This window comes from Marmota flaviventris, chromosome 2, assembly GCF_047511675.1.
Source record: "Marmota flaviventris isolate mMarFla1 chromosome 2, mMarFla1.hap1, whole genome shotgun sequence".
Taxonomy (NCBI): Eukaryota; Metazoa; Chordata; class Mammalia; order Rodentia; family Sciuridae; genus Marmota; species Marmota flaviventris.
This window is the reverse complement of record NC_092499.1, coordinates 174,540,749-174,567,623: the sequence shown is the minus strand read 5'-3', so window position 1 is coordinate 174,567,623 and position 26,875 is coordinate 174,540,749. Positions and strand designations below refer to the sequence as shown.

Sequence of the window (26,875 nt, the reverse complement as noted above, 5' to 3'; positions counted from 1 at the left end):
AGGCAAACATCCTACCACTAAGCCACATCCCCAGCCCAACATTTTGTGGTGCTGGGGATCAAACCCTGGGCCTTGCACATGCTAGGAAAATATTCTACCACTGCTACATCCTCAACCCCCACAGATATCTGCTGAGGCTTAAATTTCACCAGCTCATCTGAGATCCCAGGCCAGGCCTTCTGTCACACCAAGCCACACCAAGCTCAGCAGTGCTCACAGGCCTTTAATTTACAACTTCCTGGCCACATTCCATCACTGCCTCAGGATGGTGAGGAGAGATGAAGATGTACTGCCAGGTAGGCCACACCAGCTCTGAGTCCAAGTAGGCAGGGCTGAGGTCAGGCTGGCAGGGTTGTGGGGGCTCCTAGCCCCAGGCGATGAGGGAGTTGCTGGCCTGGGCAAGCTCAGTGATGGACACCCGGCCCCGCTGTCGGATGAAGTTGGCCACAGCAGCCAGTTCCTCTGGGGTTATGTAGATGAACTTGCCCCGGTCGTCAATCACACCTGTAAGGATATGCAGGTTGTGGGGCTGAGTCCTCCTGGGACCTCCCAATCTGATCTAAGAATATCCACCCATTCCTTCACAACTAGCTAAGAGCCCTCCAGGTCCCCTGCTTGCCTGACCTTTTCTGATTATATCCAATCCTGGCTAGGTGAGTCAAATCAGGTTTTGCTGCCTGTCCTCATAACTCCACAGCCAGCTCTAAGCCTCGGCATGTCCTTGTAACTGCATCCAACCATTCAGTGCCCTTCTTTGAACACCCACCACTGCTCAGAATGCTCATCCTGTTTCTACAACAAATCCCTACAGCCCACTGTGGATAGATACTCCCCAGGCCAGGCTCTGTAGTGACTGAATCTCAATCCTCTTACCTGTTAGAGTCCCATCAGCCAGCAGGTCCTGGATGCGGTTGATAGTGTCCTATGAAGAGAATGCTTCTCAGAGCAAAGACAGGTGCTACTGTCCCAAGGAAAAAAAACACATTTTCCCTCCTGCTACAGCCAAACCTCCTTCCCTCACTCTCATAGCTATCCCATATAAATCTGCTTCTCCTTTGGAGGGACCATGAGGAGAAGAGGCTCTAGTCCTGGGTCCTGCAAGACCACCATCAGAGGCTCTCTTCAGGTGGGAGGGGAGCAGTGGAGATGTTAGGCCACAAAACAGCCTATCTGCAAGAGTTGTCAAGGTAACTGGATTTGGGCTGGTGGAGGGATGGGATTTGAATTTTTTTCTTTTCTTTTCTGCTTGTTCTTTCATCTAGTAAAAATGCAGGATTCCTGTGGTGCCAAGACTTCTACATTCTAGGTTGGGGGCAGGTTGGAGGGGGGCCTCAGGACTCTCCCATTCTTATGACAGCAGGTGCCCTGCTGCATACAGACGCCATGGCCTCCACACAGCAGGTAACCTTCCAGAGCTTACCTGAGTCCGTAGGCCCACCTGGGAAGCCAAATCTTCCAAGAGTACAACCTTGGATTGCTACAGGGGAGGGAGAAAATGGGAGAGAGAATGAGTTTGGGCTAATCCCTTCTAACATGGAGATATCCTCTTAGGTCTGCATTCTGATTTACGGTTTTCAAAAAGGATTTTTGTTGATGGTGTCTTCCCCACACTGCTGGGAATATACTACCACTGAAGCACATTCCCAGCCCCTAAAAAGCTCTTTTTTAATAGTACTAGGGAGTGAACCCAGGACCACACACATGCTAGGCAAGTATTCCACCACTGAGTTACATCCCATCCCTTTTTAAATTTAATTTTTGAAGCAGGGTTTGGCTATAGTGCCCAGGCTGGCCTCAAACTGGAGACCCTCCTGTCTTAGCCTCCCAAGCAGCTGGGATTACAGGTGTGCACCACTGTGCCAGCCACTATTTTTAAGAACTGTTACCAATACTTTCGTTTGCTCAGGACCTAACAAGGCACTGAAAGGATGCAGGGAAATAATGGTAAACAAAACACAGCTCCTACCCTTGAGCGCACAGCCCAGCTGGTGAGAAAGGAAGTACATGAATAAGGAAAGAGGAGACAAAGACCCCCAATGAGCCAGGACCTCTCAGGAGACCCAGTGGGGGTTCATTCCTGCCTCACCTTTGCTCCTACCCCCTCACCCTGGATCCCCCCACAACTCTGGCATGCTGAACTTATCCTCACCCATCTTCTTCACACCATCTGAGGCACGGAGCCCACCCTCAAAATAACTGTCACTAACACTGACAAGTGCTTTCCATGTGCAGCTCCATGGCATGTTCCACGTGCTGCCCACACACCCTCAGTAAACCTTAGTTTCCAGGGTGCAGCCAAGAATCCACAGCTGGGTATACACATGCATCTGCCCCTGCCTCCCCCAGAGAGAGCATGTGACTGAAGAGAAGGTGGTCCCCTGCATTTCTGTGAATCTTCCAAAGCAAATGAGCTGGGGGAGGAGTGACACTGTGAACCTCCCTGATTGCAGATGACATGTGACTTATTTGAAATGCCAAACTGTATGTGCAAGCAGGAAGGCCAGGGAGTGGGCAAGCAAAAGGTGACCTGGTCAGCTAGCCTCTGTCTAAAAAACAGGGAACAGGCACTGGATTCTTGGTGATAGCTCAGAACTTGACCACAAATCATACCACGTGGTCCTCAAAGACCTGGCTTGAAGTTCTGCTGGAGCTAAAAGTGTATTAAAAAAAAATAAACAAACCCAGTCATGGTCAGAAAGTGGAATGGAACAACAAGAGCAAACTATCCCTAAATCTCTATAAACTATGCTATGTGCAGAAACCTTCCTCTGGTTTTAAAATCCTAAGTCTAATGAGCCCAACCCCTTGGAGTGGGGAGGAAGGTGGGTGGACTGAATTTCAGAAGTCCCCCTTCTTGCTGCAAGACAGCAACTTCAGGAGAATCACCCAGTGTAGGCTTAAGAACTCATAAGCTCCAGAAGAGTTTAGAGAATCCCCAAGAATGGAACCTCCAGGGAAGCACTGAAAGCAAGAACCAGAACTGCCTTGGGGACTTTCTTCTAGTCTATACAGTGGTGAGGGGGATGCTAAAGCTGATCCCCCCATCTAAATTCACCTGGAAAGGGTCCAAGAGGAGGCATTTTAGGACTGTCGCTGCCCACTGGGTGGATGGAGACAAGTTCTTAATAGTAGCAAGACAGTGGGAGAGATATATCCAGGGCAATAAACCTGGATCAAGTGGTGATAGGCTTGAGAAAGGGCTCCATCAAAGAAAAATGCTTCAAGCTCTCAGCATTTCTCCCTACTAGAGACCCCAGACCATAGGCCCATGCCCAGACTCTCACTGTTGGGAGGTGTCTAAACCCTGCTCTCTTTTGGGAGTGATGGAGGAAGATTATGCAAGACCCAACTCCTTGGCAGCCCCTGGTACCACCCCCACTATCGCCCCCGCTCCCTCTGCACTCCTTCCCTCAGCCGCCTCTGCACCTCTGAGCTGCACTTAAAAACCTCTCCCCTCACCACATCCTTTGTGGGAGAGAAGTTGCTTAGCAGCAAAGCAGATCAGGATGTGCTTATGCAACCTGAAGCAGCATCAGGGTGGACTGCATGGTGGCTGCAGATGGAATCAACACAATGCCACCCTACTCCAGGTTACAAGGGAAATGTCATCCTGTTTCCCTTGGAAGACCCAAGTTCCCAGTCAGGAGCACATGGCAGAGGATGCTTGTTTTAACTCGGTGTGACAGAACTGGCAGAAAACACACGTGAAGAGACTTGAAAACACAGTGACTCACTAAGCGTGGGGTCTGAAGAGCAGGGGAACTGTCAAACTCCAGCGTGAGGAAGCTATCAGAGGTTTGCACCTCCCACACACACACAGGTCCTTCTCCCTCTTCTGGGTCCAAGGAGAAGGGACTCCCCTAGCCAGGACTCAATAGTTCAGACCCACTGGGCCCCATGCCCACTCCTGCATAAGCTTGAATAAGTCATCCTCAAACCCTGCTCAGGTCTGAAAAGGTGTGCATGCACATGCATGAGATAGGGTGTCACCTGTACTGTTCTGTGGCTTCTTACCTTAATGTAGTTGATAAATTCTGTCAGGAAGCTGTGGGACTAGAGGAATAGAAAAATCAGGGTGGAGTCACAGAAGTCCATGCCTGACCCCCACTGTGTGTGTACTCTCTGCTCACCTGCCTACAGCCTGTCTGTGTGCCTGCCCGATTACTGCCCTGCATGAGCAGCAGATCCTCCCAGGTGAACAGTCTGGGGGCATCACTCTCCACCAAGGACAAGGCCTCTTGCTGCAAAGGCCTATTAACACTCACACAAACTCTCATATCCCAATTGGAGGTGTTTGCCAGTGAAGTGGTCAACCCTGAGCCTCACATAGGCTGCCCTTATGACACAGGCTTCTCAGGGGTGGTGGGCTTACCTGCTCCTCAGTCATGGTCTCACCCACACCCTCCTCCTCCACCACAAAGGCTTCCTTCAGTTTCAGGTACTCCTCATGCTCCCGCCGGGCCTGTTCTTCCTGGGCCTTTCTCTCCTCTTCCTCCTGAGGACACAGAGGACAAAGAGTCAGGTATTTGGGGTAGATGCCCACCTATCCTGTTCTGGTCCCTGATGCCCAGTAGGGTACCAGGGCATACAGCTCAGCAGTTTCTCAGGGACAGAGCTCCTTTGAGATCCCCAACCCGACCCCTCTTGTCTTAGTCCATTACCATTCAGACAAATGGTACCCTCCTTACTCAGGAGATCTACTTGGTAAAAATCTCTTGAAAACCCTTCCACAATCATGTCCAAACTTCATGAACAAATATCAGGCTCCATTTCCGCACCACCCATGCACCAGCCAGCCCACTCCAATCTGGTTTTTATGTACCAAGCTCCACTGAAACATCTCCTGCTGTTGTCTCACCTCTGACTTCCATCTCACAAATCCCTCAATGGCGATGGGAATAGCCAACTATCCCCTCTTTCTTCACTCAATTTCCACACCCCCACCTTTGCCTGGATTTTCTCCTGCTCCCTAGACATTCATTCTTGCCTCCTTCATCATTCAGCCCAGCCCCTGCTCTACCCTTTACTCTGGCTGGGCTACGTCACCCAGGCCCAGCATTGACAACCATTTCCTCACCAGTGACTGTCACATTTGTACTCCCAACCAAATCTCTCCTCCCAAATATATAACTGCCCAATGACATACCACCTGGGCCATCTCACAGGTACCAAACCCACCCTGTGGTCTACTTGCCACATCTGGTCTTCCTGCTAGGTCTCTGGCTGGTGAATCACACAACTACCTGGCCAGCTGCCCTGGTCAGAAATGAGGTGCCATCTACCACTTCTTTCTCTAACTTCCACAGAACTCTTCAGTACATCCATATTACTGTCACTACCTAGTGCAACAGCCTCTTCCCAATACAACCCAAACTCAGAAAACAGAGCGTACAGAAAAGTGTTTTAAAAATATGATGCTAAAACCAAGTATAGGGTTCATGCCTGTAATCCCAGATATTTGGGGGAGGGGCAAGGTAGAAGGATCACAAGTTTGAGAACAAACTGGACTTTGTAAGAGCCTATCTCAAAATAAAAAATGAAAAGGAATGGGGATATAGCTCAGTGGAAGAATGATTGCCTAACATGTGCATGGCCATGTATTCAATCCCCAGCACCACAAAAAAAGTTTAAAAAAAAAAATGAAGCTAAAGCCAGGGCAAATAATAATATATAAGACGATGAGCCTAGAGCACCTTGCAGCAACAGAAAGAAAGTGCTAAAAAACAAACAAAAGGACTGGGGATGTAGCTCAATGGTAGAGTACTCGCCTAGCATGTGCAAGGCCTTGGGTTTAATCCCCAGCACAACAAATAAATAAATAAATAAAAGTACTTCTACCTAATTCCTGAGGGGTACTCCTTTCAGGCAGATAAAGCGTAACTCCCTACCCTTGGAGGCTGAGCACAAGTCTTTTTTGATTTGTTTTGTTTCTGTGACACTGGGGATTGAACCTAGGGGTGCTCAACCACTGAGTTACACCCCCATTCCTTTTATTTTGAGACAGGGTCTTGGTAAGTTGCCCCATTTCCTCTGACCCTTTCCCTCTCCTCCGTGCTTACTATATTCCAGCCACTCTGACTACCTCAATGTTTCTCAAATGTTCCAGGCATACTCTATAAATTATATAAATAAGAATCCTCATCTCAGGCCAGGCACAGTGGCACTCGCCTGTAATCCCAGCAACTTGGGAAGCTTTTGCAGGAAAATTGCAAGTTTGAGGCCAGTCTCAGAAATTTAGCAAGACCTTTAGCAGCTTAGTGAGATTCTGTCTTGAAATAAAAAAGAACTGTGGATGAAGCTCAGTGGTAGAATGCCCCTGGGTTCCACCTCCAATACAAAAAAAAAAAACAAAAAACTGGGCACAGTAAGGCATGCCTGTAATCCCAGTTGGCTTGGGAGGCTGAGGCAGGAGGATTGCAAATTCAAAGCTAGCCTCAGCAATTTAGCAAGGCCCTAAGCAACTCAATGAGACACTCTCTCTAAATAAAATATTTTTTAAAAGGGCTGGAGATGTAACTCAGTGGTTAAGTTCCCCAGGGTTCAATTCCCAGTACCAAAAAAAAAAAAAAAAAACCACCAAACAAACAAAATCCCAACTCAAGCTCTGCTTTTTAGCAACATCTTCCACATTTAGAGGCCAGGAACAAAATAAATCAGGGTATGCCCATATGCCTGGTCCACAGCCCTTCTTCTAGGATAGAGGTGCTAGGGAGTTGCATGGGAAGCATGGCTGGCTAGTCAGGGGTCAGAGGACAGGATCACTCTCAGTCTCACCTTCTGTTCCTCCTCCAAGCGAAGCCGCTCCTCCTCCTTCTTCCACTCAGCCTCACGTTGGGACTCTAGACGTTTCCGCTCTTCACGTTCAGCCTCCTCTGCCTAAAGACAAAACCTTCATGGGGCACCCCATACAGTTTGCCCCACTTCCAGACAGGTAGGGGAAGGCAGTACTTGGGCCAGGGCAAAGACCAAGACTGCAGGAGACAGAGTAGTATTCAGCAGTCCAATGTAAAAGGAGCCCAAGGATAGAGTCTGCCGAACAGTGGCCCTTTTCCATTTCCCAGAGCTACACCCCATCCCTCCTGCTTGCCTCACGCTGGGCTTTTCGAGCTTGTTTCTCCTCTAACTTCCGTAGTTTCTTGGCTCCAATTTTCCCTGTCAGATGAGTTTCCACTGGCTTCTCAATGTCTTCTTCCTCCTGGGCTGGGTATGGTTAGAGGAAGATAGTTCAGGTCCTAGCTAGAGGGGATTCATCCTACCCCTTGTCACTCTCCTCATGAATGAACCCCATCCACCCACCTATGAATGTTACTAGTCCAGCTCTGCCATACTGAGGCATCTACCATAAAATCATGTGTGCGCGCACGCGTTATGCTGCGGGTGGGAGCATCTGTAAGGATGAGACTTTAGATAATGTACACATGTAAAAGGGAGATGCCAATATCTGGGTGTCTGAGGATCACAGGTGGTGATGAGATTGCAGAGGACCTTGGTTTCTATCCTGGTGCCACCTCCAGGAAAGGACAGCCCTGTGGGGAAATTTATCCCAGTCTCAAATCCAAAATTCTCTCATTCTAGTCAAGAATTATTAAGCATTCAGGGCTTAGACCCTGGCCAGGATTATCCCTTTGTCCTAATAGAACCAAGGTAACATACAGTCCCACCCCCCTGACTACCCAAGAGCCAGCTTAAAGTTAAAGAGATGCTTTTTTATCAGCAGTATGGGTATCTGAGACAAGAGGGATGACACAACAGAGGACCTTTTTTGAGTCCAAAGGGCTAACCTCAAGGATTCAAGGCAAAAGTCCCAAATGCCCCAGTTTCAAGGAAAGGCCCTGACATCCCTTCTTCAGGCTCAAACCAGCACTTAAGTACTAGAGAAAAGGCATTCTTTCCTACAATCCTAAAGGCTCTGATCTCCTGGCACCAGGGATATGGAGACCTCTATGTCAAGAGAATGCTTCTATTCCCAAACCCTTCTTCTGGGGTTACAGGTAACTGCACTCCAAGAAGGGCACTGGGATATAATAGATGGATTACGGAACTCTCAGGGTCAGTCTAAAGGCCCCTGACCTCCTGTGTTTAGATACTGAAAGCCAAGATGAAGGAAGAGGAGGTTAACCAAATAGAATAGTTAGGGACCAGTTAGAGACCAGAACCAAAGTCTGGGTCCTAAGTGTCCATTCACTCTACCCCATGTCTCTCTTACACTGTGGCTTCACACTCCACTCTCCCACTTACCCCATCATCAATCCAGCCCTCTTCACTACCAAGCTGGGCCCCTCTCACCTGGGATGACAGCTTCCTCCTCATTCTCATCCACTTCTGTCCAGGCTATCCGCTGGGCTCGACGCTGGGCCTGCAGGCGGCTGCCCAGGTCCCTCCTGCGCCGGGGCCTGCCTCCAGCCCTCTGTTCCTCAGTCTGCAGTGGCCGATACTGGGCCACCTGGTCTGCTATTATTGGATCCTCTTCATTGTGCAGTGACCCTGGACCAGCTTCAGGAAGAGAGGAACCAGGACAGTTGGAGCAGCTCAGCCCCCTTGATAGCCCAGGAAGCAGTATCCTAGACGCCTCACCCTCCTCTGTTCAACCTCCTCCCAGACTCTCACTGCCCATTGCACAAAGCCCCAACTTCACAGTCTGATTGCCAAGGCCTTTACAACTGGGCCCACGCCTTGGTCCAATATAGTAAGCTCAAGCCTTCCCTCATGCCTGATTTTGATACTTCTCTCCCCTCAAGGCTCACCTCTCCTGCAAGCTTGAGAGAAATCCACCCTGATTTCATCAAATGCCCATTTCAGGACTTCAATTATTTTTTAACACCACCTATCATGATTTTTTTTAAATATTTATTTTTTAGTTGTAGTTGGACACAATACCTTTATTTCACTCATTTTTTTTTTTTTATGTGGTGCTGAGGATCGAACCCAGGGTCTGGCGCGTGCGAGAGGAGCGCTCTCCTGCAGAGCCACAACCCCAGCCCTTTGTGATTTTATTTTTAAAATAGTTATTTAAAATAATTATAAACTACAGGTCTGAAGGAAAAAAAATACAACACAATTTATTTAAGTGAAAGATTTGGTCTTCCACCTCCCCTTAATAATGTCACAGATACAGTACGAACTCTGCTGGTTAATTCCACCCCATTCCCTCCCCTGAGATAACTTCCATTCCAAAGTTGGTGTGTGTCATTTCTCACCATCTCTGACACCCCAGACTCAGTCTCTACATTTCTCAGGCAGAGGCTGAGTCTCCCCTCCCTGGAAAATCTGTTGGATATGTGCCATACCTCAGATTCTCTCTCCCCTGAACTTGGAGCACCCAAGTGCTCTCAATAGCTGGTGGGTTCGGGGAGCAGGGAAGAGACACATATACAAATTCCTATGTTGACAAGAGATGCGGGGAGGGGAACTGACAACTTATCTGTTCTGTGTCCTGGCCAACCATATGGCCTGGTCAGTGTGCAGAGCATGGCAGAGGGAAGGCCAAGGCAGCACGGCTGCTCTACTTGGCGGGGAAGGAGAGGGCTTCAGAGAGTTTTCTTGAGCCACCTCCAGCTCCCTTCAGTTCCGGGTAGGCAGAAAACACCCAGAAGTCTCCTCCCTGGCACCCAACAGGGAGCCAGTTTGAGAGATGGGAAACACTGTGGCCTCCCTATGGGCGCAATGGGAACTGGTCCAAAGCCCCCTGGGTGTGGAGGTCTAGAGTGCCAAGGGGCGAGGCTCTCAGGTTTGGGAGAAAAGTGTAGGGGCGAGGCCACGCAGTTCCCTATCAAGGAGGCTCGGTGGTTCCCGTCTACTCGCTAGCCCGCGCCCGAGTTCCGCGTCAGCCTCACAAGCAGGCCGGCGCATGCGCAGCAGCCGTAGGCAACGGCCTACCGAGGCTGAGAAGGCCCGAGAACCAGGCCCCACCGGTCCTGGAGCGGCGGCACCTCCTACCTGCTACCGCTCTGCCACGACTGCGAGTGAGGAAGAGTATAAGGCCGACAAGCAGAGCCGCCGCCACCAGATACACCACGGGCGCCACCATGACGACGACCTCCCAGCAGAACACCAGCGCGTCCACGGTGAGGCCCGTATCACCCAGGCCCCGCCCACTGCCCATAAGGCTCTCCCGTTTCCCACGTTAGGCTCCGCCCTCTCTTCCGTGAGGCCAAGGGCTGGACACTTCGCACAGGCTTTAATTTCTATATTTTAAAACGGGTTATACAGCCCGGCGTGGTGGCTCATGCTTATAATCCCAGCAGCGTGGAAGGCTGAGACAAGAGGATTGCGAATTCAAAGCCAGCGCCAGCAATTTAGCAAGGTCGCTAAGCAATTTAGCAAGATCTGTCTCTAAAATTTTTAAAAAGGGTTAGCGATGGGCTCGGTGGTTGAGAGCCCCCCCCCCCCCAATTCAATCCTTGGTACAGGGCTGCGAGTAGCTCAGCAGCAAAGCGTTTGCCTCACATTCGCAAACCCTGGGTTCCATCCCCAGTTTCAAAAAACAAATAACAAAAAAAGGGCAATTCCTGGTACAAAACAAATTAAAAAAAAAAACAAGTTATAGGAGAGCCAGCGGCGGGAGGGGGTGATGCATTCCTATAATTCCAGCAACTTCGAAGGCTGAGACAAGAGGACAGCAAGTTGGAGGCCAGCCTCAGCAATTTAGCAAGACCTTGTAAAAAGGGCCAGGGATATAGTTCAGTGGTGGTGTGCCCTTGGGGTCAATCCCCAGAATCACTAAATAAATAAGTAAAATAAAATAAATTAAAACACTCATGATGTTAATTATTGGGAAGTTATCACAAAAGTAGGAAACATTTAGGCACGATTTTTTTAAATCACCAAGGTTGAGAATGTGGCTCAGTGACAAAATGCTTCCTGGCATGTGTGAGAATCCAAGTTCAATATCCAGCATCAGAATAAGTAAGTTAATTAATAAAATATACCACACTATTTATATAAACAAACAAATGTGGAAAAAATGCAAAAATATACTTAGGATGTCACACATCAACTGGAATGGAAGTTACCTCTGGGAAGGGAATGGGGTGGGATTAATCAGCAGAGTTTTGGCTGTACTTGTGACATTTGATTTCTTTAAAAGGGGAAGAAGGGGAGAGAACAAATTTTTCATTTAAATAGTGAAGTATTTTCTTTCTCAGACCTGCAACTTTATAACTATCCAAAATAAAATTAGTTTTATTAGGTTATACAATAATTAGTAATCCAGTGTTACCTAGTGAGAATTTGGTATTCCCACAGGGAATTAAAATTTCCTGTTAAGTCTTCAGGACCTAAAAAAAAAAAAAAAAAACTGGGGACAAATTATACCTCAGTAATTAAAAACAAAACAGGACAGGCTGGGCATGGTGGTGCATAGCTGCAATCCCAGCAACTGAGGCAAGAAGATTTCAAGTTCGAGACTATCCTCAGCAACTTAGCAAGACCCTGTCTCAAAATAAACAATAAAAAATATTGGGAATGTGGCTCATTGGTTAAGCACCCCTGGGTTCAACCCCCAATACCAAAACACACAAAAAACAAAACATAGAACAGGTTGTGAAATGAAATTTTTTTTAAAAAGCAAAGAACTAACTGAATGGGGTATCACATCTATAATCCCAGTTACCCTGGATGGTGGAGCAGGATTGCAAAATTGAGACCAACTCTGGTGAAATTTAGCGAGATCCTAGATCAAAATTAAAAAAAAAAAAAAAAGTTTAGGGATGTAGCCCAATAGTAAAGAGCCCCTGGCCTCAATCCTGGTACTGGGAATTAAAAAAAAAAAAAAAAGCAACTATACTGGGAATTTGCTATTATAGCAGGATATGTGCATATAATGACATAAGATAGGAGCAGGGCTAAGCAAGGAATTTGAAAAAAAATATATGGCAATGAGGCTGGGGTTGTAGTTCAACGATAAGAGCATATGGCTCTGGATTTAATTCCCCTTAACTGGGGCAGAGTAGAGGATAAAAGTTGGCAACATGTGCTGGGGGTGGTGGGGCACACCTGTAATCCCAGCAGCTCAGGAGGCTGAGGCAGGAGGATCATGAGTTCAAAGCCAGCTTCAGGAAAAGTGAGGCACTAAGCAACTCAGTGATACCCTGTCTCTAAATAAAATACAAAATAGGACTAGGGATGTGGCTCAGTGGTCAAGTGCTCCTGAGTGTTCAATCCCCAGTATCTATCTATCTATCTATCTCTCTCTCTCTCTCTCTCTCTCTCTCTCTCTCACACACACACACACACATACACACACACACACACACACACACAAAGATAAAGTGGTAAACAAAAACATATGTGGCTTACCATGATGATTTTTGGAGAACAGGTATTAGCTTTTCATCACTGTGACCAAAATACCTAACAAGAACAATTTTGAGGAAGAAGAGTTTATGTTGGCTCCCAGTTTCAGAGGTTCAGTCCATGGTCAGCTGACTCCATTGCTCTGAGCCTGAGTTAGGCAGAACATCATGGTGGAAGGTGTGGAGGAAAAGCTGCTCAGTCCATGACAGGAAATGGTGATTGATAAACCCAGTCTGATTCCCTCTTAAAATTGGGAACCGTCTCGCTACAAAGACATAAAAGCTAATTTCGGCTTTACTATAAATTACTGCAAATTCTGAACTTGCTTGGAATGCCTGCCTGCCTGTGCCTTGAACTCACCCATGCATGGCTTTCCCTGACCAGATAACAACTCTCTCTGAGGCTCTAATGACTTTCATAAGTTCTGATGTCAGGCCAGCAAAAATATAAACTAGCCTTTGTGTTATGCTTGTCAGAGTTTTGTTATCTGTAACACCCTCCCCCCTTGTGTAACTTTCTGGGCTATAAAGCTGGGCTGCAAGAAAACTGCGGTGCTGTCTTGTTCCCGTGGTTTATGTTGGGAGAGGCAGCCCGCCGGTCAAAATAATAAGCTTGCTTTAATTTGATTTTAATTGGAGTCAGTGGTCTTTTTTTTTTTCCGTTGAGTTCTAACAATGATCACAAGAAGCCAGGGAAAAATAATATATAATCCCCATCATACACCCTTAGTGATCCACCACCTCCAGCCACATCCCACCTGCCTGCAGTTAACACCAGGAACCCATTCAAATTGTTACTCCATCAAATGGATTAATTCACTGTAAGGTTATATATCTCATAATCCAATCATTTTTCTTTCTGCATTAACACAGGAACTTTGGGGGGACACCTCATACTTAAACCATAACAAGGAAGAAACAAAATAAAAACACAAATGATTATGAATCTGCAGTAAGGATATTAGTATTCCTAGGGAAGGCCAGTGTTATAAAAGCAAATAAAAGTTGCCAGGCATGGTGGTGCACACCTGTAATCCCAGTAACTAGGGAGGCTGAAGCAGGAAGATTTCAAGTTCAAGGCCAGCCTCAGCAATTAGGAAGACCATAAGCAATTTACTGTGACCCTGTCTCAAAAAAAAAAAAAAACATTTAAAAGGGCTGGGGATGTGGCTCAGTGGTTAAGTGCCCCTGGGGTCAATCCTGGGTACCAAACCGGGAGTAGTGGTTGGGGGGAGTGAATAAAGGGAAGCTGAAACTTGAGCTCGCTGAGATCCAAGGAAGGCATGCGGATGGTGTGGGACCTGTCTTCTCAGGATGCTTGGGCTAACTGATGTCTTCCAGACCCTCCTCTGCTCCAAAATTCCCAAAAGCCACTCCTCTAAGGGCTTTGCAGAGAATAAATGTTTAGGGGTTTCTGCCTCAATAAAGAGAGCAGGTCACCAATCAAAGCAGTGGTTCTCACTCTAATGAGCATCAGAATAACCTGAGGAATTCGTTATCAACACAGACCAGCCAGACGCAGAGTGCATGCCTGTAATCCTAGCCACTCTGGAGACTGAGACAGGAGGATACCTCTGTCTGCAGTGCAGTGGCCATGGAAAATGAATGATGGGTTTGAAAGGCTGGAGAGATGAGAGAACCAGAGAGTCAAAATACTGAGTTCCCAACACTGCGAGATGGGGAAAAACAAAACAAAACGAACAAAAAAACGGGCTTGCTTTAGGTTGAGCCAAGGTTAAGTTCACAGTAAGCATTTCTGAGATGGTCGGCAAAGAGGAACTCAAGGAGTGGGGCTGAAAGTAAAGTAAGGAAAAAGGGCTTGGGAGCCATTGCCTAGGAGCCGGTTCTCTGGGACAGACTTGAGCCCACAAAGAGTGACAGCCGCCCAGGGCACAGGGCTGCAGCTCATCAGCAGCCACATTGGTTCTTTGCTTTTCTTGGTGCCCGGGTCCGTGGTCCCTCAAACTCAGCACCCGAAGCTCCCGATAATTTGGGAACAAAAGGTGCCGCGCCATTCTGCTCACTACTAGCGCCAGGCGTTCAGGCTGCTCATTTGGAAGAAGCTATTCATCTGTGCAAGGATTCCTGGCGCTCAGCGGCGGACACAGCGTTTCTCCAACCCCGAAACAGGATGTACCCGCCACCCGAGATACGCCTCCGGATCCCCAATTCAGCCGGAAACCGAGCCTCCCACTTCCGTCTCCAGCCGGAAGTATCTTTCGACTTCAGGCAAATGGGCTTCCGGGAGCGCTGAGCGGATACCCGGGCTTGTCATGGCAGCCTCCTTGACCGGGAAGAAGATCGTGTTTGTCACGGGGAATGCCAAGAAGCTGGAGGAGGTGCCAGGAGGGTGTGGGGAGCTGACCGGGAGGTGGCTGGGAATAGGGCTGAGATGGGGTTTCCAGGCGAGGGAAGCATGCAGAGGAGGCGTAGAGGGAGAACAAGAGTTGGCCCGCTGGGAAGCGTGGGTCAGGACCTGACCGTCTGCAAGGCGTTGGGGAACCAGGATGGGACCGCGGCGGAGTGGGGGCTCCCTGAGAGTTGAAGGGATGAACGTTTTGACAGACCTCAGAGCTCGTCAGGTCAGGTGCTTCGGGGTCCGGGGGAGTGGCGAGGCCCTTAGCACAAGTCTCAAAGTTCTCCTCTTTTATCTAGACCCACACTGGAGCCCCGAGATCTCACTTGTATCTCTAAGACAAATCTAGATGCTGCTGCTGATTTGGAGGTGCAGGGATCCAGAGAGGGCGTGGATGGGGACTCAAACTGAGCAGGCCATGCCCCACTACGATCCAGAAGCACTCTTAGCCAGTTTTGGCTTTTGTGAGATGGAGTGAAACCTTTCCCCACCCATTATAAGAGTCATGGCTGACAACTAACAAAAGACAAGTTAGCGAAAAAGAATCATAAAATGTATTTAATCCAGGTTTTATATACAACAGAGTCTTCAGAATGAAGATCCAAAGATAGGGAATTCTTCTCTCTCAACCCCTCTGGTGCTAAGAATCAAACCCAGGGCGGTCTTCAGCTTACTACTAGGCAAGCACTTTACCGCTGAGCTATACCCCCAGCCTGAAAGAGGCTTATTTTTATTCTTAGATTTGATGGAACATGGACAACTGTGTGGAAATGTGATTAGACAAAAAGGATATAATCCCATGCTAATAGACTGAACAAAGCGTGTTCTGATTCTTGGTCTCTGTGTGCAACATTTCTTACTTGTATGGGCAAGGACCCCCTCTGAATTGGGGGTTTTACCATCTACTGTCAGACAAGATAATTCAGAGAATTTCTTTATGGCCAGCTTCAGGACAGGAAGGCAGGGCAATATTAATATTTTTAGGCTTTCCAGCTCATTCTGGGGAGAAGGAGTTTTAATTTCTATGACCTACATTGAGAAGCATTTCTAGTTTCTCTGGCTTGCCTTGGGAGGAGAAAAGGGAGCTGGAGACAGAATAGAAAGCCAGAGACTTTGCTTTTTAAGTTTTTTAAAAATAACAATAATTATTATTATCGTTATGAAGTACTGGGGATTTAATCCAGGGGTGCTCTAAATCTCCAGTCCTTTTTATTTTTTATTTTGAGGCAGGTTATTACTAAGTTGTTCAGGCTGGCCTCAAACTTAGTTCTTCTTGCCTCAATCTCCAGAGTCAGTGTGCCACCATGCTTGACTAGACTTTGCTTTTTGAGGCTTGCTTCTGAGGGACCAAGTTGCTACTTTGGGGTATTGTTTCTGAGTCCTAGCAGGATAGTGTGGGACATCTGCTTCACAGCACTATGAAACAGGAGTAAAAGAAGCAGTAGATCCAAAGTTTCTGTCTAAACTAGTTGAGAGGTCTCTGGGGGTTGACAGAACATCTTTGGCTACAAGTAACAGGCAAAGGTCTGGTAGGAATATGATGCTAAGGTATCCTAAGGGACTTGAGGATGAGCTCTCAAGGCTGACCTGTCCTTATAGTTTCCTTTGCATATCCATCCCTACTTCTATTGGAGTCTTTCAGCTTTTTTTCCTACTGGTGGAGGGTACAATGAGACTTCTGCTAGACATCAGCTGTGATTGGCAGGACTTGAGTCAAGGGTTTGCTCCTTCTTAGCCATGGCCAAGGAGATGAGGTCATGTGTGGGCAATTAGGATTACACTTACTAAATATGTCTGAGACAAATGAATGAAGGGCAGTAAAGGAACCTGCATTTCTCTGTAACATAGAGACTGATGGCACTTCTGTGTCAGGACAGGGTTGACCTTCTTGGGAGCTAATACCCTGCTGAGGCCAGACCAGTCAGACAGACAGACAGTGCCATCCAGAATGGAGTTCATACAGACCTCAAGCCTCTGATTAAGAATATGGCCTTCTACATTTGAATAACATTTGAGGATGTAGCTTAGTGGTAGAGTGCTTGCCTAGTATGTGCAAGTCTTGGGTTTGACCACCAGCACAAAAACAAAAACAGTCTGGGGTTGGGAGTATAGCTCAGTGGTACAGCATTTGCCTGGGCTTCACAAGGCCCTAGAGAAGATGACTTGAACTTCATCTAGAACAGAAGACTTTTCATCTCTTGAAACCCCATTGGTAAACTGATGAAGCCCATGGACTCCTTCTTATGAAAATGGTTTTAAGTGTACAAAAATACATAGGATTACAAAGGAGATCAACTATATTGAAGTACAGTTTTCAGAATATTAAAAATATTTGTGGTCTTGTTACATGTATTTTATTAATGCATTAAAGGATTCAATCTAGCAATGTGTGCAGTTTCCTTGATTTTAAAATCCCAAGGAGGCTGGAGATGTAGAGCTTGCCTTGCATGCATAAGATCCTGGGTTTGATCCGCAGCACCTCAAAAAAAAAAAGATTGTAAAGACTTTTTTCTTCTTTCCCTGTAAATATTTTGCGGTACAGGCAAAATTATAATATGGTACAAAAACATCTGTGATTTTAATAGGTTTAAAAGTCACAGGAACTGATAACACTATTTTGGTTTGTTGTCTATATTTATGATATTAAAAGAGGACAAAATTTCAATTGGGGGCCTAGTGAGAATAAAGGATATTTTTTTCCCATCCAGGTTCGCAGGTCTCCTGAATTCTGGGTAATCCCAGACAGAGAATTCCTGGTATGAGAGGATGGGTAGGGTTTCTGAAAGGATTGAGAAGCAAAAAGGTAGGGTGATGAGTAGCACAAGCAGAGGCCTGAAATAGGAGGGGACAGAGGAGTGAGAAGATAGGGTGCTAATTTGCTGGAATTAGACCCTGAAGGTTGGGATGAGGCTCATGGACTTGACTTGGTAAGCTTTAGAGGAGTGATGCATGAGTTACTTGGTAAGAAAGGTCAGTGACAGTTTAGGTACTAACAGGGAATTATTAGTAGATGGTGATAAATGTTCTTTCATTTTGGAACAGGTCATTCAGATCCTAGGAGATAAATTTCCATGCACTTTGGTGGCACAGAAAATTGACCGTATGTTTCTGTTTTGTTTTATTTTTAAAAGATGTTTCCATTTCTCTGTCTTCCTTTGACCTGACTCTGTGTGTGTCTGTTTCCCTAAAAAGTGCCAGAATACCAGGGAGAGCCGGATGAAATTTCCATACAGAAGTGTCAGGAGGCGGCCCGCCAGGTGCTTATCTTACATTTGTCCTGCTTGTCCCACACTCAGTCCTCTTTTGTAGCTTGTTGTGGTGGTTCCTGAGGTTGTACCTGCTGAGAACAGTTAGAGAACAATAGAGAGGGCACAGTTCTGTTGTGATTTCAAGGAACTGCTCAGGCCCAGCTAGCTTTGGATCAGTAAATGTTGGCTTTGAAACACTTCCATTCTGTCTCAGCCTTAACTGCCTGGTATCCCCCAAGACTACCATAAACACACACATTCCCTCTCTAACCACCCTCTTCTGATTCTCAGTATGTACATTTCAGCCCTATGTTCTCCCTATACACATCCACACCTGCACTTGCATATTTTTGCAAACTGAGAAATGTTATGAAGGGTTGAATTGCCTGGATGTGAATCCCAGCACTTCCATTGCTGTATCTGGAGCTAGCTTTACACTTGCCAATGGTTTTGTGTCTCTATCTCTAAAATGAAGATAAAGAGGGCAGGGCCTTGTGACTTTATCTCCTGCAGATCTCAACTGGCTGCTGGGTTGACTTCAGCCTGGGTGGCCCGGAAATTCAGGGCAGGGATGGAGCCTACTGCTGGTTGTAGGTCTCAGGGATTCATGTCCTTGTGCTATAGGTACAGGGGCCTGTCCTGGTGGAGGATACTTGTCTGTGCTTCAACGCCCTCGGAGGGCTACCTGGCCCCTATATGTAAGTGTTCCCACCAAACCCTTTCTAGGGCCCCAACCACAAAACCACTGGAACTGCCAAATGATTGGTTACTTGATATTGCAGATCATTCACTGTCCAACATCAACACCAGTATTTCTCTTATCCTAAAGAAGGATTAGGGATAGAGAGGTGTGCCTTTCTTTTGTACAGTGTGAGAATGTGATTGTGTAAGTGGAGATGGGAAAGGGGAACCCACCCATTTCAGTGGTACATTCATAAGCATATCAGTTTCAGGAAAAGAATAAGGAAGTTGAGATCTGAAAATTTATTTCTTTGAAACTACCCAGTGCCCTGGACTCCCTTAGAAGGTCTTTGTGTATCTCTAGGTACAATTACTCCAATTTGAAGACCCCTCCATGGGCTTAGGAACATAAGCACAGTTTTTAAAATTTATTTAGTTTTTAGTACTGGGAATTGAATTTAGGAGTACTTTCCCACAGAGTTAATTGTCAGCACTCTTAATTTTTTTTTTTTTTTTTTATTTTGAGATGGTCTTAACAAGTTGCTAAGGGTCTCAGTGATTTGTTGAGGCTATCCTTGAACTTACTATCTTCTTGCCTCAGCCTCTTGAGTCATTGGGGTTATAGGCATATACCACCATGCATGGTGACATATATACATAGTTCTGTTGCTAGGTTTGAGGTATAAATGTTTTTAACATTTAGATGATTGGTTTGCTTCCCAAAACAATAGTACCTGTATATATTTCTAGTCTATAGTATTATAATGCTCGCATCCTCACTGGCTCTGAGGATTATGATTTTTTAATATTTTGCACTTTGAGAAGTGTGGAATGTTATCCCATGCAGTCTTAGTTTTCATTTCTCTTGTTACCAATGAGGTTGAGGCCTTTGTTTGGTTATTAATTCTTCTGTGCATTGCCTGTTTGCCTCCAGGCAAAAATAGTTTTCCTATTAAATCATTCTCTCCCCCCACCTCCCTCCCTCTCCTCCCCACCCATCCCCTCTCTTTTTTGTTGTTAGTGGGGATTGAACCCAGGGCCTAATGTATTAAAGACGTGCTCTACCACTGAGCTACACCCCCTGCCCCTAGATTATTTCTCTTAGTTTTGAGTTGAGACAGTTTTTATCATTTCCCTGTGGTTTTTCTTGAGTTCTGATCCCAGTAGGGCACAGCCCAGGGAGGGTGGCAGAAGATCCATCTGTTCCTGGTGTCTGACTCTTTTATTTCTTTTGCAGAAAATGGTTTCTGGAGAAGTTAAAGCCTGAAGGTACTGTCCCCATTGTTTATTCCCTTGGATCTGTTGGGAACTGAGAATCAGGGTAATTCAGGGGAGTGGTCCCCCACTAGTAAACAGGAATCCCAGGCTGTAGTCCCTGGCATTGAGCCTCTCCATCTCTATTTTCCTTTCTTTAAACTGACACTCATTTGTTCCAGAGAGCAGTGAGATGTGGGGGCTGGTAGGTGTTGTGAATTTGAGGGACAAAGGGGCTGTGGTTGATTCTGCATCTCAAGAGGGACTTGACCCTAGTGACTACATGCAGTTGCTTGCTTTAGCCAGGGCCTGGCTCATGGGTCGGAGGATCTGCCTGTCCTAGACCCCAGCAATCCATACCCTGTCACCCTCATGTGTAAACCAAATTGGTGCTTCTTTAGGTGCTTTAAAAAACACTTTATACCTGGAGCATTTCAAACATGGACAGTAGTAGAATAGAATAATAGACATAAATATATTCAATTATTTGTCAATTTTTAAAGTATAGTAAAATAATGAACTCTGTATCCCCATATCCAGCTTATCAGCACAAGGCCTATTTTGTGATATCTGTAACCTGCTCTAATTTTTTCTCAATCCAGTATTTAAAAGCAAATTCCCAACACCATAACATCTATTAAGTTCTTCAGCCTTTATGTCTAAAAGATGAAAAAATTAAAAACATTAACCAACTAAAATTACGTGTGTGTGTGTGTCTGTGTTATGTACACATACACACATACATACTGGTGCGAGGGATTGAACCCAGGGCCTCAGCCATGCTGAACACACACTCTACCACTTGAGAGTTACACCCCAGTTAATTTCATAGTATTACCTAATTAGTTTGGAGATTTCCTTGGTTGTGACAAAAATGCCTTTACATGGTTCATTTTGCACTGGAAATCAAATAAGGTCCTACTGTATTGGTTGATTTTCTGACTTTGATAAAAGCCTTGGTCTCATTATGCCAGAGGAAAGCGGATACCCAGAATCTTGATCTGGGTCTCAGCTCCCTTATGAGAGCTAGGATAAGCTTTGGCAGCCTCCCACCCAACCTAATCCAAACTTGAGGGACTCTTTCCTTCTCATTCTTGGTGGTCTTTGGCAGGTGGGACTGGGCAGCACAGATGCACTGAGCCCTCATAGTATCTACACACAGGTCTCTATCAGCTTCTGACCGGCTTTGAGGACAAGTCAGCCTATGCACTCTGCACCTTCGCGCTCAGCACTGGGGAACCCAGCGAGCCAGTGCACCTGTTCAGGGGCCGAACCTCAGTAAGTACCCACTCAGATGCCATTCTCCCATGGGCCACCAGAGGGCGTTGCGACCTGAGTGGACATCTAGGGTCTTTTGCTGGACCTTCCTGGAAGGGTATGGTGGTATCCAGAGTTAGTTATCAGTGCCTTGTATGAGGCACCCCTGAGCACTATCATTAGAAGTGTTGTCAATCTCCAAACCTCTGTGGTCTCTGAAGCTACTAGTTCAGGGAAACAAAATGACTAACAACTCCTGAGGCCTTGTACACCCAAATCTCTGCAGTGTGTACTCTATAAGAAACAATTGTACAAATTAAAGGTTACTGCTCCTGAAGCTACATCTATAGCCCAGACTTCTCTATGGCCAAATCTTCTTATCCATCTGCCAAGGCTAATGCCCACCTTGAGTGTCTCACAGCCTTTATGACTTCATGTTTGCATAGAATTCCTTTTATTCTCCCTCCCTCTCTCAATACTAGGGATTGAACCTTAGGAGAGTTCAAGTGAAATACATTTCATTGTATGCAATGCTAGGCAAGCACTCCACCACCAAGCAAAACCCCAGCTCAGAATTTTAATTCTTCACCTTAACTTATTCCTTTCCCAGCTGCCTGCCATTTAACACTTTATACCTACCTGTCTGACTCAGGTTTAGCTGCTTTTCTCAAGGTCTACACCTCTATCACAGCTGGTCAACTGCCCCCAGACCCTGTCCATTCTTTCCCTATGACAGGACTATGCCTTCCAGCACATCACCCTGCTCAGTTCCTCTGCCAGGATAAAATCCAGACATTTTTCTGGGAATTGTTCAGATATTTTCTTTTACCCTGCTTGGTGGTGGTGGTGGTGGGGAATACCAGGGATTGAACTCAGGGTCACTTGACTACTGAGCCTCATCCCCCATCCCTATTTTGTATGTTTGGGTTTTGCAGTGCTGGAAATGGAATCCAGGGCCCATGTGCCAGGCAAGTACTCTACTGCTGAGCTACATCCCCAGCCTTTTTTTTTTAGTTTTATTTTGAGACAAAGTCTCATTAGGTTGTCCAGGCTGATATGGAACTTGTGATCCTCCCTCCTCAGCTTCTGGGTGTAGCTGGGATTCTAGGCGTGTGCCATCACAGCTGGTTTTATTTATTTTTTGTGGCATTGGGGATTAAGTCTAGGGCCTCGTGTGTGCTATGCAAGTATGCAAGTGCTCTACCATTAAGCTACATCCTTGGTTCAAAACCATTTTTAAGTGTACATTACAGTAGCATTAAATATATTCATATGTATAACATATCTCCAGAACATTTTTATTTGGTACTGTGGATTGAGTCCAGGAGTGCTTTACCACTGAGCCCTGAGCCACATCCCTAGCCCTCTCCCCCTTTTTTTTTCCTTAACTTTTTAAAAAAATATTTATTTTTTAGACGTAGTTGGACACAATACATTTATTTATCTATTTTTTTATGTGGTGTTAAGGATCCAACCCAGGGCCTTGCGCATGCTAGACGAGTGCTCTACTGGTGAGCTACAACCCCAGCCCTTTTTCCTTAACTTTTTATTGAGACAGAATCTACTAAATTGCTTAGGCCTCACTAAATTGCCGAGACTGGCCTCAAACTCACAATCCTTTGCCTTGGCCTCCTAAATCACTGAGATTACAGGCATTTGCCACCATGCCTGTCACAACTTCATTTTAAAAAATCTGAAACTACCCATTGAATAACTCCCTTTAATTCCCGTCCTCGAGCCCCTAGCATCTACCATTCTACTTACTACTTCTAAAGAGTTTAATTACTTTAGATACCTCTGTAAATAGAGTCATACAATATTTGTCTTTTTGTGATTGGCTTATTTCACTTAGCATAATGTGTTCAAGGTTCATTCATTAGCATGACAGAACTTCCTGTGATTTTAAGACTAAAAAATATTCCATCGTATGCATAGACTACATTTTCTTTATTGACCTGTCGATGACCTTTGGATTACTTCCACCTCTCGGCTATTGTGAATAATGCTACAGTGACACGGCATCACTTCAAGAACCTGTTGATGGGACCTGTGTCACTGCAGACCCCACAATTCCCTGTTTCTGGCTTTAGCTGTTTCTTGCATTTGTTGCCTGGCAGTCCCCACCTCCCCTGAGTAGCCTTGTTTCTTCGTCTTGTTCTGTTTTTACCTTGTACTCCTTATCCACATTGGCACACCAGACACACATTGTTCACAGTGGCAAGTTAACCACGTTGTTCTTTCCGCAACTCAGATGTGCTGAGTTTCAGAGACTTTGTGCCAGCTATGTTTGACACCTGGAATGTTGTTGCTGCAACCCTGTATATGGCTAAAGGGTCCCTTCCTCACTATGTCTTTCCCTGAGCTCCCCATCCATGTCACTCCATCCTGTTGTTCTGGAGCTCAACACCCTGTTGGTCCCCTTTAAGGTACTTTGCATTTGTTAATCACTGATTAATTTACTCATGTCATGCCTATTTGATATTCACTATAGGCAGGAAGGATATGTTTGCTGTGACCCCAGTGCTAAGAACACTGCCTGGTCTACTGTAGGTGCTCAGAAAACATGTGTTGCAGGAGTGAGGCTCACAATGGTACACTAAGTGGCCTGATCACACAGCTCCCCACTAGCAGAAGCAGAATTTGCCCTTGGCTCTGCATGACTTGGCATTTATGTGGCTTATCTCTATCATCCACCATGGCCTTTTTTTGTTTTGGTTTGTTTGTTTTGTGATGCTAGGGATTGAACCCAGGACCTCTTGCATTCTAGGTAAGTACTCTACCACTGAACTGCATCCCTAGCTCTGTTTTGAAAAGATTTTTTTTTTTTTTTTTTTACTTTGATGGCAAAATGACATTTTACGACATTGGATTATAATTTGTTCTCTTTGTAACATTTTCATGTTGGAATTTGACTATTATAGCCAGTATTACTTAAGCTCCTGGATGTGTTTGGCCACTGCTGAATACTTTCTTTCTTTATTTTTTTGGTGTAGATGGACACAACACAATGAATTTTATTTTTATGTGGGGCTGAGGATTGAAACCAGGTCCTGCCCGTGCTAGGCGAGCGCTCCACCGCTGAGCCACAATCCCAGCCCAATACTTTCTATTAGGGTGTTTACCTGCTAGAGCCTCTCTTGTTTTCTTTTTCTTCTTCTTTTTTTTTTTTTTTTTGGTGGTGGTGGTTGCTGCTGCTGCTTTTATTGGTTTTGTTTTACTAAGGATAAAACTTCAGGTCTCATGGTTGCTAGGTAAGCATTCTAGCACTGAGCTACATCACTGGCTATTTAACTTCCTCTTAGGAGAAAATGTTTTCTATTAGTTTTTTTAGGTTGAATCATTTTTCTTCAATGAAGTCACAGTTTATCAAAAGTGTAGAGAGGAAAATGTTGGCCCCAGAGGTGTTAGTGGACCAATTGAATACATGGTTACTCCCTGTATTCCCTGATTTGCATTTTATTTAGATTTTCAACAAACATTTATAAGCACCTTAGTTCCCTTGAATTACATATTTTTTAATATTTTAACACCTTTTTATTTTATTTATGTGGTGCTGAGGATTGAACCCAGGACCTCATACATGCGAGACAAGTGCTCTACCACTGAGCCCCAGCCCCTTGAATTACATTTTGAGTGAACTGGGTTTAATCACATGCATTAACTAACCAAATTCAAACTGCCTCCTAGTGCATCTCCTCCATGCCCAGTTATACACCTGTGCTCTCTTTTCTGTGGCAGGGCCAAATTGTGGTGCCCCGAGGCTGCCGGGACTTTGGCTGGGACCCCTGCTTTCAGCCTGATGGATATGAGCAGACGTAAGGAGCCCATTTTTTCCCTGGGGTGTGGGGTTGGGTGGGCACCCTGCCCAAGTGCAGTCATGCGGATATGGGCGGGGCAGGTTCTGAGAGTGCTGTTCCAGCTGTAGGCAGCTCTGCTGGGGTAGGCACAAGGAATCTGGTGACACAGCCCACAGCAGGGCGGAGCTGGGTATCCTGAGCTCTCAGGCTCCAGCTTGTCCCCGAGCTGCTGTGCTACTGCTGGCTTTCCCCCTCTGGCCTTGGCTTATCAAAATATTTAAATATAACAGTTTTGTGGGGGTAATTTTGACTCTCCAGTCTGGGTTGGAAAAATTATTCAAATAATACTATATATTCTCAGTATTTCACGCTATCTCCCCTCCCCATATTTATGTGGCACACATTGGTCAGTATTGGAATCAGTCTTTCTAGGCTGGATAGGCCCTTAGGGAGCTTGGCCTGAGGCTTCACAGAAGCCACACAGGGCTAAGGACATTGTGAAGCAGCACTGTCCAAGAATGCTCTGGGGCAGCAGATGTTCTATATCTGCACTGTCTGGATGGATAGCTATTAGCCGTGTTCGGCTGTGGAGCACTTGAAATGCAGTTAGACTGAAGAATTGTATTTATTTTTTATGGTGCTAGGAATTAAATCCAGTCTTGTGCATGCTAGGCAAGTGCTCTACCACTGAGCTACACCCTGAGTGCCTGGATTTATTTGTGTTCAGTTGTGTTAACTTACATAGCCACATGTGGCTAATGGCTACTGTGTTGGATAACAAAGGTCTGAAGCCCACCAGTCGGGTGTGGATTCCCACCTCCCTGGATTCTTGGCATGGAGCATGGGCCTGTAGCCCATATCTGTTTGGGATCCTCCCCTGCAACTTACTCAGGGCATTAGAGGGGACTGCTGTGTTTGTTCTGTCAGGCTCTGCTGCTTCCTGTCAAAGGATGACAAAGCTGATCAAACATGCAGCTCATCCAATTCTCCCCAGATTCCCTTAAGTTTTAGCCACACTGGAGCAAATTTAACATCCATCCATGTTCATTAATATCAACAGAGGAACTTAAAACTCCATTTTTTTTTTTTTTAATTAATAGACTGCCAGGAGTTGGTGGCTCCTGTCCCACTTTGTGTATGTGTGGGGGGGCTGCTACTTGAGCTTTGGACTCTGTGATTTGGGGGTAAGATGAGGTGGAATGGAGCTAGGCATCCTCTGGGGTCTAGGCTCCCTGTTCTCTGAGCAGCTACTGTTACCCCTTAGGTACGCAGAGATGCCCAAGGCCAAGAAGAACGCCATCTCTCATCGCTTCCGGGCCCTGCTGGAGATGCAAAAGTATTTTGGCAGCATGACTCCTCCTGAGGCTGGAGGAGACCACTCAGGCCAGGGATCTGGGGAGGGCTAGCCTAAACCTGCACCATCAGGCAGGCACCCCTGGAAGTACTTCCTTCAGGGTTTCCCCTTGCTGGGGGTGTCAAGGCAATCTCCCTATCCTGGTCTGGAAGAGCAGCTAACTGCTTAGAGAAATTCTGAGCAAGTTGATGCCAGTCTCTTGCCCTTAGGCCATCTGGGATTCAGTGATCTCTAGGCCTAGGATCCTGAGAGGTCTTTAGGTGCTAAAACTGGCCTTGGCAGGATTGAGGGTTCGGGAAAGAACCAAACAGTCTTCAATGTTCTTACAATGTGGGAAATAAAAATTCTGGAAGGTACTTGTTTCCAAAATAAACTAGATACATCTGCTTTGAACCCTGCCAGGCTGATGTCTTCTGAGTCCCCTTGGGGGTGGTGAGACAAGGGCATCGCTCTCAAGGATGTTTGCCTACCCTTTGCTGGCTTGCATGTTACATCTTCTCTGCTTGTGTTCTTTCGAGTCATGAATTGTGAGCTGGCCATTCCTTGCAGGATGTGTGTTATCTACTCACCCACCAGTCGATGCCACTGCCAGCTGGCCTCTATGGTCTTTGCTGGATTGTGGGGTGGTCAGTGGG

General features: G+C 46.1%; 2 protein-coding genes across 5 annotated transcripts; one reads left to right on the top strand and one right to left on the bottom strand.

Annotated features, from left to right (window-relative positions):
- Positions 1 to 203: 203 nt before the first annotated feature.
- Ddrgk1 (DDRGK domain containing 1) lies at positions 204 to 10,097 on the bottom strand. 3 transcript variants are annotated; one of them, XM_027954602.2, is made up of 9 exons: positions 9,937 to 10,097; positions 8,287 to 8,493; positions 7,088 to 7,200; positions 6,775 to 6,876; positions 4,373 to 4,495; positions 4,015 to 4,053; positions 1,421 to 1,477; positions 874 to 922; positions 204 to 504 (listed from the first exon to the last, which is right to left on the bottom strand). In XM_027954602.2, exons 1-9 carry the CDS (start codon positions 10,025 to 10,027, stop codon positions 365 to 367), a joined length of 921 nt encoding a protein of 306 aa, XP_027810403.1. In that variant the 5' UTR covers positions 10,028 to 10,097; the 3' UTR covers positions 204 to 364. The 3 variants fall into 3 exon arrangements, 2 of the variants coding, with proteins under 2 accessions (XP_027810403.1, XP_027810412.1); XR_011706743.1 differs by having other exon boundaries at positions 454 to 504; positions 874 to 958; XM_027954611.2 differs by lacking the exon at positions 4,015 to 4,053.
- Positions 10,098 to 14,503: 4,406 nt separating this feature from the next.
- Itpa (inosine triphosphatase) lies at positions 14,504 to 26,633 on the top strand. 2 transcript variants are annotated; one of them, XM_027954628.2, is made up of 8 exons: positions 14,505 to 14,632; positions 17,692 to 17,749; positions 17,842 to 17,906; positions 18,522 to 18,595; positions 19,816 to 19,847; positions 20,995 to 21,110; positions 24,828 to 24,904; positions 26,151 to 26,633. In XM_027954628.2, the coding sequence occupies exons 1-8, from the start codon at positions 14,567 to 14,569 to the stop codon at positions 26,290 to 26,292; spliced, it is 630 nt and encodes a 209-aa protein (XP_027810429.1). In that variant the 5' UTR covers positions 14,505 to 14,566; the 3' UTR covers positions 26,293 to 26,633. The 2 variants fall into 2 exon arrangements, with proteins under 2 accessions (XP_027810437.1, XP_027810429.1); XM_027954636.3 differs by lacking the exons at positions 17,692 to 17,749; positions 17,842 to 17,906 and having other exon boundaries at positions 14,504 to 14,632.
- The last annotated feature ends 242 nt before the right edge of the window (positions 26,634 to 26,875 follow it).